At 37.7% G+C, this 15,990-nt stretch overlaps 1 protein-coding gene across 5 annotated transcripts in view; it reads right to left on the reverse strand.

Moving 5' to 3' along the window:
- Window positions 1-15,990, reverse strand: part of PTPRD (protein tyrosine phosphatase receptor type D) — a 493,549-nt gene that overhangs the window by 384,649 nt on the left and 92,910 nt on the right. For all 5 annotated transcript variants that reach the window (XM_069476476.1, XM_069476475.1, XM_069476474.1 and 2 more), the window contains one exon: window positions 452-618. In XM_069476476.1, coding sequence (XP_069332577.1) covers window positions 452-536 — 85 coding nt within the window. In that variant the 5' untranslated portion in view covers window positions 537-618. The remainder of the gene's footprint in view (window positions 1-451; window positions 619-15,990) is intronic.

Consider the following 15,990-nt stretch of genomic DNA (forward strand, 5'->3'; position numbering starts at 1 on the left):
CAGCTACAAGGGGCTTGGAAGTTTAATTGGGCTCAATGTGACATTGTGCATTTTTCCAAACACAGAAATATCCACAAAACTAAAGAAATTTCTAATGGGTCTAAACAATGTTTACTTTTTGGCACCACCAACCGGTTAACCTCAGTTTGAGTTATATCACTGGTCTCATAATATCTTTGCCACCAGGCTGGTAAGATGTATAAAAAAATAAAAATAAACAGTAGGAGCAGTTAGATGCACAAGAAAAGGGGCATTAAGAGGGAGAGGACATGGTAAGGAAGTCACGTCAATAATCTCTTTCAAAGGCTGGCTGGTAGCCAAGGAGGATCCCACAGTGTCTCAGGATTTACTTCCAAAGGAAATGTATTCAGAGGCCCTGAGCCTGCTGCCAACTGCAAACAAAACCACTCATTACGGTCACAGCCCCCTAGAGAAGGGGAGAATGGCTTACTCTCAGCATCCGTGCAGAGGAAGAAAGCAAGGAGCAGCAGCAGCGGCCTGGCTACGTGCACCATCCTGTAGCTTGGCAGCGGCATGTGCGAGCAGCTTGGAATCACTGCCTCTGGAGCTGCAGCGAGTCTGTCCGGTCTGAAATCTCAACTGGAACACTTTCAGAGCCTGTGAAGGGAGAGGAAGAGAAAAGAAAAGGAAGAAAACACAAAGACGCTTAGATCTGTCACTCTTTTCCCCATCACATCACAACCACCACAAGGGACACAAGCCATTGTAAATACACAATAAATTGCAACTGTCATGCTTTTGTATTAGGAAGGAAATAACTTGGTTTGTAAGATGGAGGAGCCCTAGAATATCTTGGTTTATAAAATGTGAGAGCACTAGCATTCCCATTTTCAGGCCATCCTAACGCCAGCCACCTTGAATTTCACTCTTCTGCTATGCCACCTTTTGGGCAAAGCACTCTGAGATGGAACTGTCACTTCTTATGAAACATTACATGAATACATCAGTGGAAAAAAGCACACCAGTGCTATAAGAAAGATTTAAGAGAAGTTCCTCCATGCAGGATAAAAGTCTATTACTGACAGAATAATGGAAGCTGCTTTCCTGGCATCAGGTGAAATGACAGGGCTAATTCAACTTCTCCAGCTAAATAGTAGAGGTTAGAATTTTTTACACTAGCATATTTGGCTTCTTCCCTGAAGTGACATCAACACTCAAGTCTAGTTTGGCTTCAATAAGTCAAAACAATAGTTAGCATGAGCCTCTTTGATTTAATAGGATTTTTAAACGCCTCCTGGGCAAGGGCTTAATTTTCTCAATCTTCTCTATAAAATCAAGAAGCCACAAACTATTTTTAGAAAGCCTACTGTGTGTGAGACATCAAGAATGACACAGTGCAAGGTGTCTCGAGGTACAAAGATGAGTCAGATTGTATTCTTTTAGAGTTTCCACATTAGTAGTAAAAATAAGACAGGTATACCAAATAACTAGTATGAGTTAATAAGTGATTAGTGCCAGAAAGAAAAACCAAATAATGCCATAAAAGATAGGATCGAGAATGGCATCATGGAAAAACTAGTCTCTCCAACTGGGCCTTGGAATATACGCAGGATTTTAACAAGATGAGGGAAAGGATTTCAGGAATTCTGTGCAAAGGCAGAGCAGTAGCAAAGGGACTCTGTGGAAGGTGAGTTGCCTGGTTTGGTTGTAGCAAGGCTTCCCCAAGGTCAGCATGCAGCAGACCACCTGCAAGGCTTCTTAAAACAGAGAGCTGGGCACCACCCTCAGAGTTCATGGTTCAGCAGGTCTGTGGTGGGGTCCAAGAATTTACATTTCTAACAAGTTCTTGGGTGACACTCATGCTGCTCCTCCAGAGACCACACTCCACTCCTTTGGGAGCCATTGGGTTGGAGTGATGTCTCTATTAGGAAACCACAAGATTGGGCAAAAGAAAATGATTCAGGCTTAAAAAAAAAATAGGTCACAGAGAGTCTTGGATGGCAATCTAAGACAAATAGCCTTTATTCAGCAAACCACAAGAAGGGCTATTTAATGTTTTGGGACAGAGGAACAACATGGAACTAGGCTTTGGAAAGATTAATTTGACAGCTGACTCAGGAATGATTTAGACCAGGGATGTCCCTAACCTATGATGAGTTGTATAGTTATTTCATTATATATTACAATGTAATAATAACAAAAATAAAGTCCACAATAAATATAATGTGCTTGAATCATCCCAAAACCAGCCCCCACCTCCCCACCCCACAGTTGTGGAAAAACTGTCTTCCATGAAAACGGTCCCTGTTGCCAAAAGGTTGGGGACCGCTGATTTAGGGAATGCTATTAGGCCACACAAAGAGTTTCAGGTAAGAAGTAATACAGGACATAAGAGTATGGTGGTCCTGGTAGGAATAGAAAGGGGGGAAGTGATGACTGGCTGGCTCCAAGCAATAATTTGAAGCGTGATCCTTCAGGTGATGATAAATAACTCTTCCAATAGAACCTTCAATAAATCTAGCACAGCCTCTTATAGAGAGTAGACTCTTAATAAAAATAAAATAGAGTACATCACATACTATTGCTTCCTCTATGATTGCAAGAAAAACTTGAGAATGACTATCAGAATTCATTTGTAAAATGAAACCGCATACCTTTGTTTTTTATATTGGAATATTTGAAACGCATACAAAATTCTTCATAGGAAATACTAGTGATATCTAGAAATAACTTAATCCACTAAAATAACTTGTACTTTAAAAAGAATTGTAATGCAGATACTCTAATGTGTCTTTTCTGAAACTGAGCTTCAGTGTAGAACAAAAATTTTAAAAAAGATATTATCTTTTCCATTACTATGCATGAGCGGTTGAATGCAGGAAAGATAAAACTAAAAGGAAAGGGAGAAATCATTCTAATTACCATTCTACTAGATAGCCTCTTTTTTTTTTTTAAAGAGATTTGTGGGTGGCATGAAGAAGCAACTTGTACATTGAAACACATCTTCCTGAATCCAAAAGCTACCCAGCTGTTCCAAATCAGCTATTGTTATCAATCGCCTCTGAAAAACAACTTATCAAGCAGTTCACAGCTATCAAATGTTAAAAATCTCGAAACTTCACAGAAGTGCTAAAGGAATCAGCTCTACACCTCCACCCCCTTCTGCTTTTGCTGCTCCATCCTCATGCCAGCATTTCAAATGACAGCAAAGTCCAGGAGACATCAGTCCTGTCGGACTCAATTTGTGTCTGTGCAAGCGTATCAGAGCCAACTGCTACATAATGACTCCGTGTGATCACAGAGATAGAGACCTATGAATGCTCGCTCAGGGAAGAAGTGATTTGGCTTTTCCTCTTACTCGGCTGAAATGCAAAAGAAGACCAAATTCTTCCAAATGTAACTTCAAATGTTACCTCTGGACTTGGAACAGTGATAGGATCTAGCACTCTAGAAATGAATGCAGATACAAACATACGTATTTATACTTCAATAGGCAATGCCCTTGGCCAAGATATGACAAAAGGAGATCAGAGATGTGAAGATAAAACCTATTCAAGATGTTCATTCCTAACGGCTGCCGAAATAGCTCAGTTGGGAGAGCACTAGACTGAAGATGTTCATTCCAGCCAATCTCCACTCCTATCTTATTTAATACATAGAAACATTACCAAAAGGGAAATAACCACTGACTATGTATCAGTAAGGTAGAATTTAAATTTAGGAACAAAAATGGGAAACAGATTTTTAAGGAACTATTTAAAGCAAAAATAATGAGGATGAATCAATATTGCAAGTATTTTTAATTAGCTTATAGTAAGGATTGCTATGCATTCTACAAAGAAAAGAGCAAGAAAAAGGGGTTCAAAGACATTAAAAGTACCATGCGTTAGCTTGCCTCACAAATTATTCTGCATTTGTCCAACAGCCTTCAGCAGAGGCTAGCTCTGATTTTTATGTTTTGCCCTTTGTGTCTTCCATTAAGAGGGACATGCAGTCAAAACTGAATCATCTATAGGAGTTTAAAATAAAATACAGAAAAAAAGTTAAAAACTCCCTGGATTCTTATATCTCATGCCACAAAGATCTTATGAAATAATAATTTTGATTTCCAATTAACTAAATATTTTTTGTGTGTTTATGTATATACGTGCTTAGAGGAATTACCAGTTCAGAGGGCCACGCAATGCATGTAATATAATTTGAAATGGAACAACAGAGTACACTTGCCTACAAGCCTTAACAAATCACTGTTTCAAGTGATCACATAAACTGACACCCATCCAACTCTTTCTCTTCAATTTAACAGTGTAATGCTTTTCTGTAATAAGTATATTATATTCAAACTAATATGAATACTGAAGGAATTGTATTATTTTTTTCAGCTTTCTGTACTGTTGATATGTGTTTCTGTAGACTGTATTAACATAAGGGAAAAAAAAAAAGGCAAACTGGGGCTTTTCTTCTTTTAGAAATATCCCAAGAGGTCCTTAGAGAAATGACTGACGGCAGGTTTTGTGATTTGTGTTCCAAAAATAAGAAAATAAGTTTAGAACATCTTGTGGTACCAGGAAGCAAGGAAGCTTTCAGAAACTACTAGGCTATATTCAGCAAAAGGATCTGAGATGATGAGGTGCCACTCGGCCAAATGTAGGAAAATCTAAGACAAAAAGTATAATAGCTGCAATGAACTGAAACGTATCATATTACAATCCATGTGATTCTATGAGTTCATAATTTTAAAAATTTCATTGGTCACCCTAGGAAGAGGTTAGAGAACCAAATCATTAGTCTAAATAATAGGGAGAGAAAAGGAAAGAATTAATAAGCATTTAAAAAAAAATTCTCCATAGAACTTAAAGAAAATAACTCACTACTGCTGTCACTAGAACACTAGGTATTATTGTTTAATCTCTAAACATTTTTCTTCTTTCTCTCTTAAAACAAACCCATCCTCTCAAGTCTGGACATCTCAGAAACAATAATATCATAATGATATTTACCCTGAGCATATATCCATGTAAATATGCATTAAGTTGGAGGGATGGAATGGGAAGGGGGAAGTCCCCAAATGCTGTGACTCCTTTTTACCTACCTCCCCAAACCAGGCCTCTATAAATTGACTAGAAGCGGTTTCCAGTTATTTATGAGAAAGATCCATTTGTACAAAAGATGTGCTACGAGGAAGGTCCACTTTGTAAAACAGACAAAAGTAGGGCTGCTCTGGCTGAAGCTAGAGGGAGGGCGGGCCCTGGAGCCTACAGCAGGCCTGGCAGAGGCTTCTGAGGGCACCCTGGGAATTCCCTCTGTCCTCAGCACACAGTTACAACTCAGACACATAAAAAGAAAAGAGAAAACAAAAACAAACTTTCAACATTTCACTTAGTCACGTGGATTTTCTGAGAGAAGGGCATCTCCCCTAAATATTTGATCATGGTATAGCACAAGAATCTTCCATTTCTCTCCAATATAACTTTCTGCAGGACAGAAATGTTTTTTATTTGCACTAATAATGGACCATTTTAAACATAGCTAGTGCAACTAAGGAAGTAAACTTTTTTATTTTGTTTAATTTAAATTTAAACAGCCACACATGGCTAGTGGCCACTCTATCGGACAGCACAGACAACAGCTACAGGTGTTAACAGCACTAAACAGAAGGGTGCGTGTTTTCTGAATTGTAGACTGAAACAATGAGGTGGGAACTCCAAGTCCTTATAGTCCTTGGCTTTCTACTAATCAGACCCTAAAGATTCACTGTGTTATATAAGGAAACCCATTTAACCTGTGGACCACTCACTTCCTCATCCATACACCTTACCTTGCCAAAAAATACTGTCTCTTTTTTTAAACTACTTCATAGAATGCAAAAGAAGGATCAATAAAATGAAAAATGTCTAAATAGAAATACTGTTGTTAGGTAGACAGTGAGAACCTCCGGTCCCTCCTAGGGACAAAGGTGGGTGTCCCAAGCAACTGCCACATCAGAGGGACAAGGGAACGCCCTACCAATTTGCCAATCAGAACTTAACACACCAACTGCAAAAGAATGCAGAGGTACAACAGGGTCTGGAAGGTGACCTAGAATAACCTAAGGTTAATTATAACGTCATTACCTTAAATTTACATTGCAGTTCACCCCCCAAATGGTCTTTCAGAGAGGCTCATGGGAGGTCCACATGTGCAATAAGACTCAGGTCATATAACTCCCAACTGTCCATCAAAGTGGTTTGATGGTGACATCTGACTCACGAGGAGGGCCCAATCCAGACGCTATAAAACAAGACCCCAGACCCTATCTAAGGCCCTTTTGTTACAACAGAGGGGTCCGTTCATCGTCTGTGGCAAACATATCTTGCTCTTGCTCTGTAAATCTATCTTACCCTTCCTCAATAAACTTCTTTTCCTACAAATAGAACTATAATTCTGATTGGAAAAGACATTTTTAGAAAAAGCATCTAATTTCTTTAAGCTATTATTGCATGTCATAGCTTTTACTTAGTTTTATGTGATGCTAGTGGAAGCAGGCAGTGGAAAAGTTAAAATACAAGTCTATTCAATATGCCATTGGGAATCTGCTGTTTGTTCCATTCTTCCAAAAAGACATTGTAAAAGTGAGAAACTGACCCACAAAGTATAAACAGATATGCAACCCAACTCTTTCCACCCAAACAACAGAACACAGATTCTGTCTGGGCATGATTCCTCACGCCTGTAATCCTAGTATTTTGGGAGGCTGAGGCAGGAGCATTGCTTGAGGCCAAGAGTTTGAGACCATTAGCACACGCCTGTAGTCCCAGCTACTTGGGAGGCTGGGGCAGGAGTATTACTTGAGTTCCAGGAATCTGAGCTATGATGACGCCACTGCACTCTAGCCTGGGTGACAGAGTGTGACCCTGTCTCAAAAAAAAAAAAAAAAAAAAGAAAAGAAAAGAAACACAGATTCTATTATTTTAATCTCAGGGTTTCTTTTTTTTTATGTTAAATAACTTCTTAGGCTATTTCTTCAATCTGTTATAAGAAGTAATTAACAAAGGGATTTAGATAAGATATTCTCATGGTAAATATACCATCATAAGCCTAATTTATCATAAGGCAATTATGCATGTTTATTCCAAAATTTCACATTATCCCCTATATTTGACTTTTTAATAACCTATATATGAAGCTCTAAATACATTATTTATGACCTATAAACTAATTTATGAGTCTAACTAGCCTTAAAATTTCCTTTATGACAAACAGATTGCATTTATATGGTAAGTACATATTCAATAACATCATATTCTAACAATAATGCATAATTTGTTGCTGTTTTATTTTAAATTGACAGATAAAATTATATGTATTTATTGTGTACAACATGATGTTTGGAAGTATATATAATATACATTGTGGAATGACTAAATCTAGACTAGTAACATATGCACTACCTCACATAGTTATCATTTGCGGTGAGAACACTTTACATTCATTCTCTTAGTATTTTTCAAGAATACACAGATGTGAAACCAAACCATCATTTCTAACTCACTATAACTAATTTTCTTTGCCATTATCTTAGAAATCAAAAGGGGGGTTCTTTTTCAATGCACGAAAAATAGTTTTTGTTTAAAATACAGTTGTTTTGTAAAATATGTTATAGGTAATAAGGTTTTAATTATATATATTTTATTTGTTTTAGTCCCATCAATACATAGGAGAAAAGAAGTGTAGCAATACATGATATATTTAATTTCTTTACTTTGAAAAGCAATTTTTAAAATTCACTTTGAGGAGAATTTACCACTCCCTAAATGGAGTAATCTAGCATTGATTATTTTTTCCTTAAAATTATTTTAAAAATAAAATGAGGGGCCTTTCAATCATTTATAAATACTTCATTACTGGAGCTCAAAGAAAACCAATTTAACCTACTTGTTAGGTCTGGCAGAAGGTAAGCAGGTGGCAAGGAAGTGGCTAAGAGCAGAGAGCAGTAACCAAATTGTAGCTAGGAACCAAAGTGCAGCTAGGAACATACATAGTAAAAAGTTCCTAGTAACATTTAACTGACCTAGAACTCATTACCATCTAATTAGCATGGCATGGGTGGAGCTTCATGAAGAATTCTGGGAAAGACCCATACTCAGAAAGGGAAACTGTTACAAACAACCTGTTATGTAACCTGTCATGTGATCTGCTATATACCCCCAACCTGTCAATCACCCCAAAAGGCAGGAAAGGACAACCAATCCTGCCAGGAGAAAGGCAGGACAAACAAGTAAGCTTATAAAAAGCAGCATGTGATCAGACTTCCAGGGTCTTTCAGCATTCATGGAGACTGATCTGTTCCACTCTTTCTGGAATATATTTTCAGTTTGTGTAGTTTCCTCATTCTTTCTTTTATGTGATAAATTGTTTGTATAAAATTGCTCTGTGTTTGTGATCATTCCATCATCGGCTTGGCTCGGTACCAGTACTCATTCTTGACACTGGAAACCAAGGGACCAGAAAATATCCAGACAGACCCAACATACTTACAGGTGGTATATCTATCTATAGTCTATTCTCAGTGATCAAAACTCTGGACCAGAGAGGGGCTCTCAAATGAAAGTGATTTTGCCCTCTCCCCAGAGGCTATGTCTGGAGACAATTTTTGTTTTCACAACATAAGGAGGGTACTCACGGTATCTAAAGGGTAGAGGCCAGGAATGCTGTTAAATATCCTATAATCCACAGGACATCCCCTCATAACAAAAAATTATCCAGCCCTGAATGTTAACACTGCTGAGGTTGGGAAACACTGTCTTAGAACAGTTCATTAACATTGAGAAAAATTCAAAATGAAAAAAAAAAAAAAAAAAAAAGCAGGAAGTTTTAAGATCTATTTCTAATACATTGTTTTTTAAACCCACCAATTTTAGGTGTTTCCAGTACAGTTTTAGTACATAAACTCAAAACAGATTTGAATTTCTGGGCATGGGAATATGGATGACACCCAAATTTCCCTTTTTGTCCTAAGCTAGAACCAAAGTTGGCTTGCCTTAAAAGTTTAGTTCACAGGCTTAGGCGGCATAAATATTGTCACCAATTAAAAGAATGAAGCTGTTAAATGGAGCAGACATTGCACTGATGTCTGTCAGTGAATAGATGTGGTTCCCATCTCTCATGATAGGAGCTTAGCTCTTCTCCAAGGGATAGTCTCAGGAGAGAAATATTCGGTTCCAAGGAATGTTCTTTCAAATCACTACTAGCACAGAAATAGAAAGTGGAAGGGTGAGAAGCCATCACGAACAGCTAACGAAAGTGGAATCAAAGAATATTCTCCTCATAATCCCAGTTTGTCCTCATGACTAATCCCATGTCTCTCTGAGACTGTATGAACAACACACATAGCAGAAGAATTAGATTCTGTGTGGAGAAACCAAATAAATGGTTATTATAACAAATAGAAACATAATCTAAAGAAAGGTAGAAAAGACAAATATTAACAGTATATATTCAAAACACACTCTCCTCTCCTCTCACCCTGCATGTATATTTTGTTCAGTAATACTGTACTCATCTTTACTGTTAGTACCCTCTTCACATCTACCCCCTCCTTCAATGAAACCGTAGACTGATAAAAATCTGGAAAAAAAAATTACAAATCATCTTAAGTAACCTCCTCATTTAAAAGACAATGAATGAAGTAATAGGACATAATGAAATTAATAACTTCAAAATACACATCTAGTTAGTCTCAGAGGAGGGTTTAGAATCAGTTTTCTTATTTGCATAGTACTGTATCTACTTTTATCATTTCTGACTTAACTAAAACAGAGATAGCTAATTCAGGTGGGGCCATGATTAATTCTAAAATGAGCAACATACAGAAAAGATCTCCCCTTTAATTGGCAGAGAGACAATATTAAGATTGGCACAAACGAAGGGGGAAGGCAAACTTAAGTTCGGGTGGAGGAAGGAAGGATGAAAGGATCTCACTAGATGAAGGTATTTGAGAGTCATTGTCCTAAAAGACGAACAAATAATTCACAAATGAAAGTTTATCCGACGAGTCAAAAATTCTCCAAAGGGTCAATCTTTAACTTGGTAACCTTTTATTATGTATTTGTGTTTCTTAGAGTCAAAAAGTTTATAGATGTGCTTGGAAAGAGAAATGATTAACCAGAAATAGATTTTTTAAATTCTCACATGTTGGTAATTGAATGAGTTACATGCAGACACATGTTTGCACAACCTTAAGGCAAATTGATTTTACATATTACCATCAAGTTCTTCTTACGGAGTTTCTTTTTTTCTCTTTAAGCTTTAGCAAGGATACATGTAGACTAATTGGGAAGAGATAGGAATGTGTTATATGGTGAATTCAGAGTCATATAGTCTAGTTATCTCTGTGGAGAGACGTCAGCCTGAGTGCATTTTATTATAAAATTGCTGAGGGCAACATGGCCATATTGAAAGAAGAAATGAAGACACACAATGGTTATTTTTCAAAAGAAGTTGGCATTATAAAGTGATTTGATAATAAAGTACGAAAATTTCCTGCAGCAATAAAAGCACTATGTATTTCCCATACCAAGATATGTCAGAGTAGCAATGAAAAAAATATTTTTCCCATAGTCACTCTGAGAAAATATATTTGAGACCTCTGGAAAAAGGCTTTGTAAAATACTGTGATTTTTATTGTACTTCTATAAAATACTCGAACAGAATACAAAATACAGATATCAAAAAAGGAGTTTAAAGTCATTAAAAGCCTACTAGCAAACTAGATGTAGTAACTTTGTCAATACCAAACTTTCTAGATACCAGCTGTAATCTTAAATGAATGGCCTACACAACTAAAAGAAAAGCAAATGTCACATAAAAACATCAATCAAACTTCTCTGCTGGATTTGGGCCTCATATAAGCCTTTTAGAACACAGATTTTTATATTGCGCAGAACACAGAGAAGTAGCCATACTGTTAGGTAGATAGCAAGGGATTCTGGGTCTCCTAGGGACGAAAGTGGGTGCTGCTGCAATTCACACCTTCCCTGCAAAATGCGCTTTCAGAGAGACTCATGGGAGCTCTTCATGTGCAGTAAGACTCAGGTCATGCAACTCCCAACTGTCCAATCAATGTGGTTATATGGTGAGGTCTGAGCCACGAGGGAGGTCCTAAGACAAGACGCAGACCATAACCAGGCCCCTTTTTGCACCCTTCCTTCTGGTCTCCCTTTGCTGCTACCGTGGGTCCGGTCGTCATCTGTGGCGTATGTATCATGCTTTGTAAACCTGTATCTTGCCCTTGCCCTATAATCCTATCTTTTTCTCTTCAATAAACCTCATTTTCATGCTTGCCTAACTTTGGTGCATCTGGTCATTCTCCTGCCATGAGCAAACTAAGAACCGACATTTTAGACGAAAACCTGACAATACTAACAAGAATAGGAACACGCTCAGGAAGCAAACCAGCAATGGAGCTAGCGCAGTTGCAGAAGGTGGACAGGAAGGTGTCTAACAATTACTAGGCGGGGGAACAAGCTCCATATTAAAATGCCTTTTTAAGAATTTCTCTGCCTTTTGTGGTCTACTCAATGATGTTTCTGTCACAAATGGAATAGACTGACCCTTTCCTTCATAATGTTTTATTTTTTTTTAATCATAGGCTCAACCATGTCATCATATTACCGTGTAAAAACAATTTGAACAGCCACACTTTAAAAAATGTGCTCACTTCTTCCCACAGCAATTGTCAGCAGGGTCAAAACTACTCATTGCATAAATCTTCACCATTTTCAAACATGTCACTGTAGATTGGTCCATATACCCCATACACAAATATAGTTCATGTTTAAAAATACATGCAAAAATACATATTTACATATTATATATATTTAATATACTACTGATAAATACAATGTCAAACACACACAATTAGAATTTTAAAAATGAGATTAAAAAATAAATAGAAATTGTACAAATTTTTCCTAGGCCATGTAAATCATTAAGGACCCACTGCCCTAGATAGTTTATAGTTTGGATTTTTTTAACCTATATTTTAGGTGACCATAGACAAAAAGAGCTTTTTATTATCTGTCCACCAATCTCTATGTGACAACAGTTAAGGAGAAAAAACATTGCTGTTGTTTGAGATTTTCACACACTGTCCTCATTTTATAATTATAAACTATCTACATTAAATTTAAAAAACTTTACATATGGATTGTGTTTCCGTATTAAAAATGAATTCTTTCATTCTTTTGTTCCATGAATATTTCTGAATACCAAGGCAAGGTGGTAGGTACCAAAGACATATAACAATGTATAAGACAACAAGGTCCCTAATACTGATACATTCCGGTGCTAGGAGACAGAAAAATATAAGTAAATTTTTTTTAAAAAGGTATAAAGTGCTATAAAGAAAATTAAACAAGGTAATGGGGTAGAGAATAACTGGTATATGGGAAGGGAGAGGGGAGACTTTACATAGGGTGACAGTGAAGGGCCCTGAAGTGGTGGCCTGAATGTGAATGACAAGACAAAATGGAGAAGAGCTTCCCAAGCCAAGGGCCAGAATACCCAGGGCAGGGGCTTGGAGGCAGGAATGAGCTTGGTGTGGCTGGAGCCCAGAGGGCCCAGCAGAGAAGGACATAAGGCAGGCTGGGAAAACAAAGTGGGCCTGATTACACAGGGTTTGTAGGTAACATAGATTGGATTTCATTTGAAATGCAATGGAAGACACTGGAGGGCTTTATGCTATGAAGAGACATGGTCTGATTTATATTTAGATGACTTCTCCAATGGCTGTGTGCCAATGGTTTAAAAAATGCAGTCTGCCCCTGCTGCCTACCCCGCCCCCAAGCCTCTGCAGACACTTCCAATCCATTTATTTGGACACAGCCATTAAGCTGTATTGTGAAGTCCTTGGACCCTTTATAAAAGCCTCACCAGTTTGACTTTTCAGTGATCCTATGGCAGTCTTCTCTTCCCAACTCTGTTTAAAACAATCAGAAATAATGTCACTTTTTAATGTTTTGAGCTGCTTTTCTATGCTCCAACACAGCAACATGCCCTAGAAAACTGAATGATTTTTTTGTTCCTCCCCGTGCTCTCCCGTAGAGAAGTTTAACACACTTCAGAAATTTTACTTAAAAAGTAAAGTACCTGATGTTAGTTCTCATTTGCGTTCCTGAAAAACGCAAATGGAAAAAATCTGCTTTCATGTACAAAGAAACGGTTGGCATTCCGGATCTTTATGGTCACAGTTTCTTTTAAATCTGTGATTCCGGAAAGGCTTTCTACACTCACTTAAAAAAAAAAAAAAAAAAAAAAAAAAAAAAATTTTTTTTTTTAAGTTTCTGAAGTTTAGTAGATCAAAGTCTCTTTTTTTGACCCTTTTAAACCTTGTAACGTTAGCAGTGATACTAATACCCAATAGTACACTGAAATTCAGGCTATTAGAAAACAGAGCCTTTCCAATAATTCAAAAATCCTTTTTTTCAGGATTTAGAAGCTAGGGCCTGCTGTGAGTCAATTGCCGGCTGCCTTCCCAAATTAGCTTTTCAGTCTTAGTTATCTTTTACATTTCATCCCTTAGTCTTCACGCCAGGATTTCCTCCATTATTGAAGCAAAGCTTTTAAAACCCCAACATGAAGTCATTTAATTCCTTAGTATTTCTTATTAGTTACCTAAATAAACTTGAGACTACCAGTATTTAACCTTCTGTCTTAAAAAAACATAATAAAACACTATAGTTTGGTATATGGAGGGTATAGAATGTACCAAAAAAAAAAAAAATGCCCTTTTATTCTGTGTCTCAGGTGGAAGAGTCTATTCCCCCTCCAGGTTGGCCTCGCCATGTGCCTCAGCCAAAAGAATGTGACAGAAGCAACACTGCGTGCCTTCTGACTCTGAGCCTCAAGAAGCCCAAGAAACCTCAGGAAAAAGCTTTGCACAGTCCCTTCCACTTGCTGATCTGGGGTCCCCTGCCACCACTGCTGTGCAAACAAGTCCCAGCTGGCCTGGTGAAGGAAGAGAGACCATGTGGAGCAGAGATGAACTACGTAGCTGAGCCGTCTTAGAACAGTCAATCCCCAGGGGACCTGGCCACAGACTCAGGAGCAAACCCAGTCAAGACCAGCTGAGCCTGGCCAACAACAGCAGAACCACCCAGTTGAGCCCAGCTCAAACTCTTGATCCAGAGAATGAGATAAATAAATGGGTATTAGATTAAGCTACTATGTTTTGAGATGGTTTGATATACAGTAAGAGCTAACAACAACAAGCTGTCAAATATTTACCTCATCTAGAAAAAAACAAAGAAAAATAAGTGCATGTTTTCTCCAGTACATTTACCCCACTTTAAATATTCAGTTAGGCAACTTGGCTTCTTAGAGTTACAGCTAAATTAATTTGATTATCTTTGACAGCAATCAGTTGGTAAAATCACTGTCCTTAGCCTTCAGATCTTTAAAGTAGGGTACATTGTTCTGCGATTTAGGAAGGTCAGTAAGTTGGAACTTACTTGTGCCTCTTTGTTCCTTTTTCCAATTATAAATATTTCCTATCACGTAGCTCAGGGAGAGCAAAATTGTTCTAAAATATCCTTATCCATTGGCTAAAACCACACAGCATGACGTTCCTTCCTGGCGATATAACTGAAGTGACGTATGTATCTGAGATCTCAACTGATCTCACCAAGCACACTGACAGGTAGTAGTTAGCACAATTTCAGATGCTGTTTTCCTTAAGCAGTTTCTGGCCAGAGATAAATACCATAATTCAAGTAGGGTTAATAATTTAAAAGCAGGGAAATTTTCACTCAAAAGCTTTTTAAAAAAATGACATTTTGAAAAGCCCATGTGTGGTTCCTTGGGACAGTCTCTAACAGCATGCTGGGTTTGTCTGTCCTTGGATCAGAGCTAGTCAACTTGACTAGTTACTAGAATATGTGAAAACATGAGGAGACATAATTATTGGAATTAATAAATGAATTTAGTACGGTGCTGAACACAAGCTCAACATAAAAATCAACTATACTATATACTCACAACTAGAAAACAAATATTTTTAAAATATGCTATTTCTAACAGCATCAAAAATACTTAAAAAATCAAGGAACAAATGTAACAAAAGTTCACAAGATTTCTATGCAGAAAATTATAAAGCATTACTAATAAAGATGACTTCAGTAGATGATTATATGGTTTAAAAACTTCATTACTGTAAAGATGTCAATTTTTCCCAAATTGATATATGTATTCAGTGTAATTCTGACATAAATTTTAGCATACTTTTCTTATGAAATAGAAAAATTGATTTGTGAATTTATAAGGAAATGCAAAGACTCAAAATAGTCAAGACAATCTTACAGAAGAACAAACGTAAAGGATTTATACTACCAGTTACCAAGACTTATTATAAAGCCACAGAAATTAAGACAGTGAAGCGTTAGCTCAAGGACAAACAGATCAGTAGAATGGAATAAGAAGTACAGAAACAGATCCACCTGTACTCAGGCAGTTGATTTACATACAACTGTGTCCCTATAATGCAGTGGAAAAGAATAATCTTTCCAATGAGTGGTGCTGGGTCAAATGGATATCTATCTGAATAAAAATATACGTCGACCCTCTTCTGTGCTCACTAATCCCCAGGCCACAGCCCAGTACCAGTCCGGACGTAGCCTGCTAGGAACCGGGCCGCCCATCACCACCTGAGCTTCCCTCCACCACTCCACCCCACAGTCCATGGAAAAATTGTCTTCCATGAAACTTAGGAACCAGGCCACACAGCTGGAGGTGAGTGGCTGGCTAGTGAGAGAAAGTTCATCTGTATTTACCACCCCTACAGCCGCTCCCCATCGCTCTCATCACCACCCGAGCTCCGCCTCCCCACCCCTGTCCGAGGAAAAATTTCTTCTATGAAACCAATCCCTGGTGCCAAAAAAGGTTGGGGATCGCTACTTTATCTCACACCATATACAAAATCATTGTATTAGAGACCTAAATGTGAAAGATAAACAATAAATCTTACGGAAAATGACACAGAATATCTTTGTAGCC

This window comes from Eulemur rufifrons, chromosome 7 (assembly GCF_041146395.1).
Source record: "Eulemur rufifrons isolate Redbay chromosome 7, OSU_ERuf_1, whole genome shotgun sequence".
Taxonomy (NCBI): Eukaryota; Metazoa; Chordata; class Mammalia; order Primates; family Lemuridae; genus Eulemur; species Eulemur rufifrons.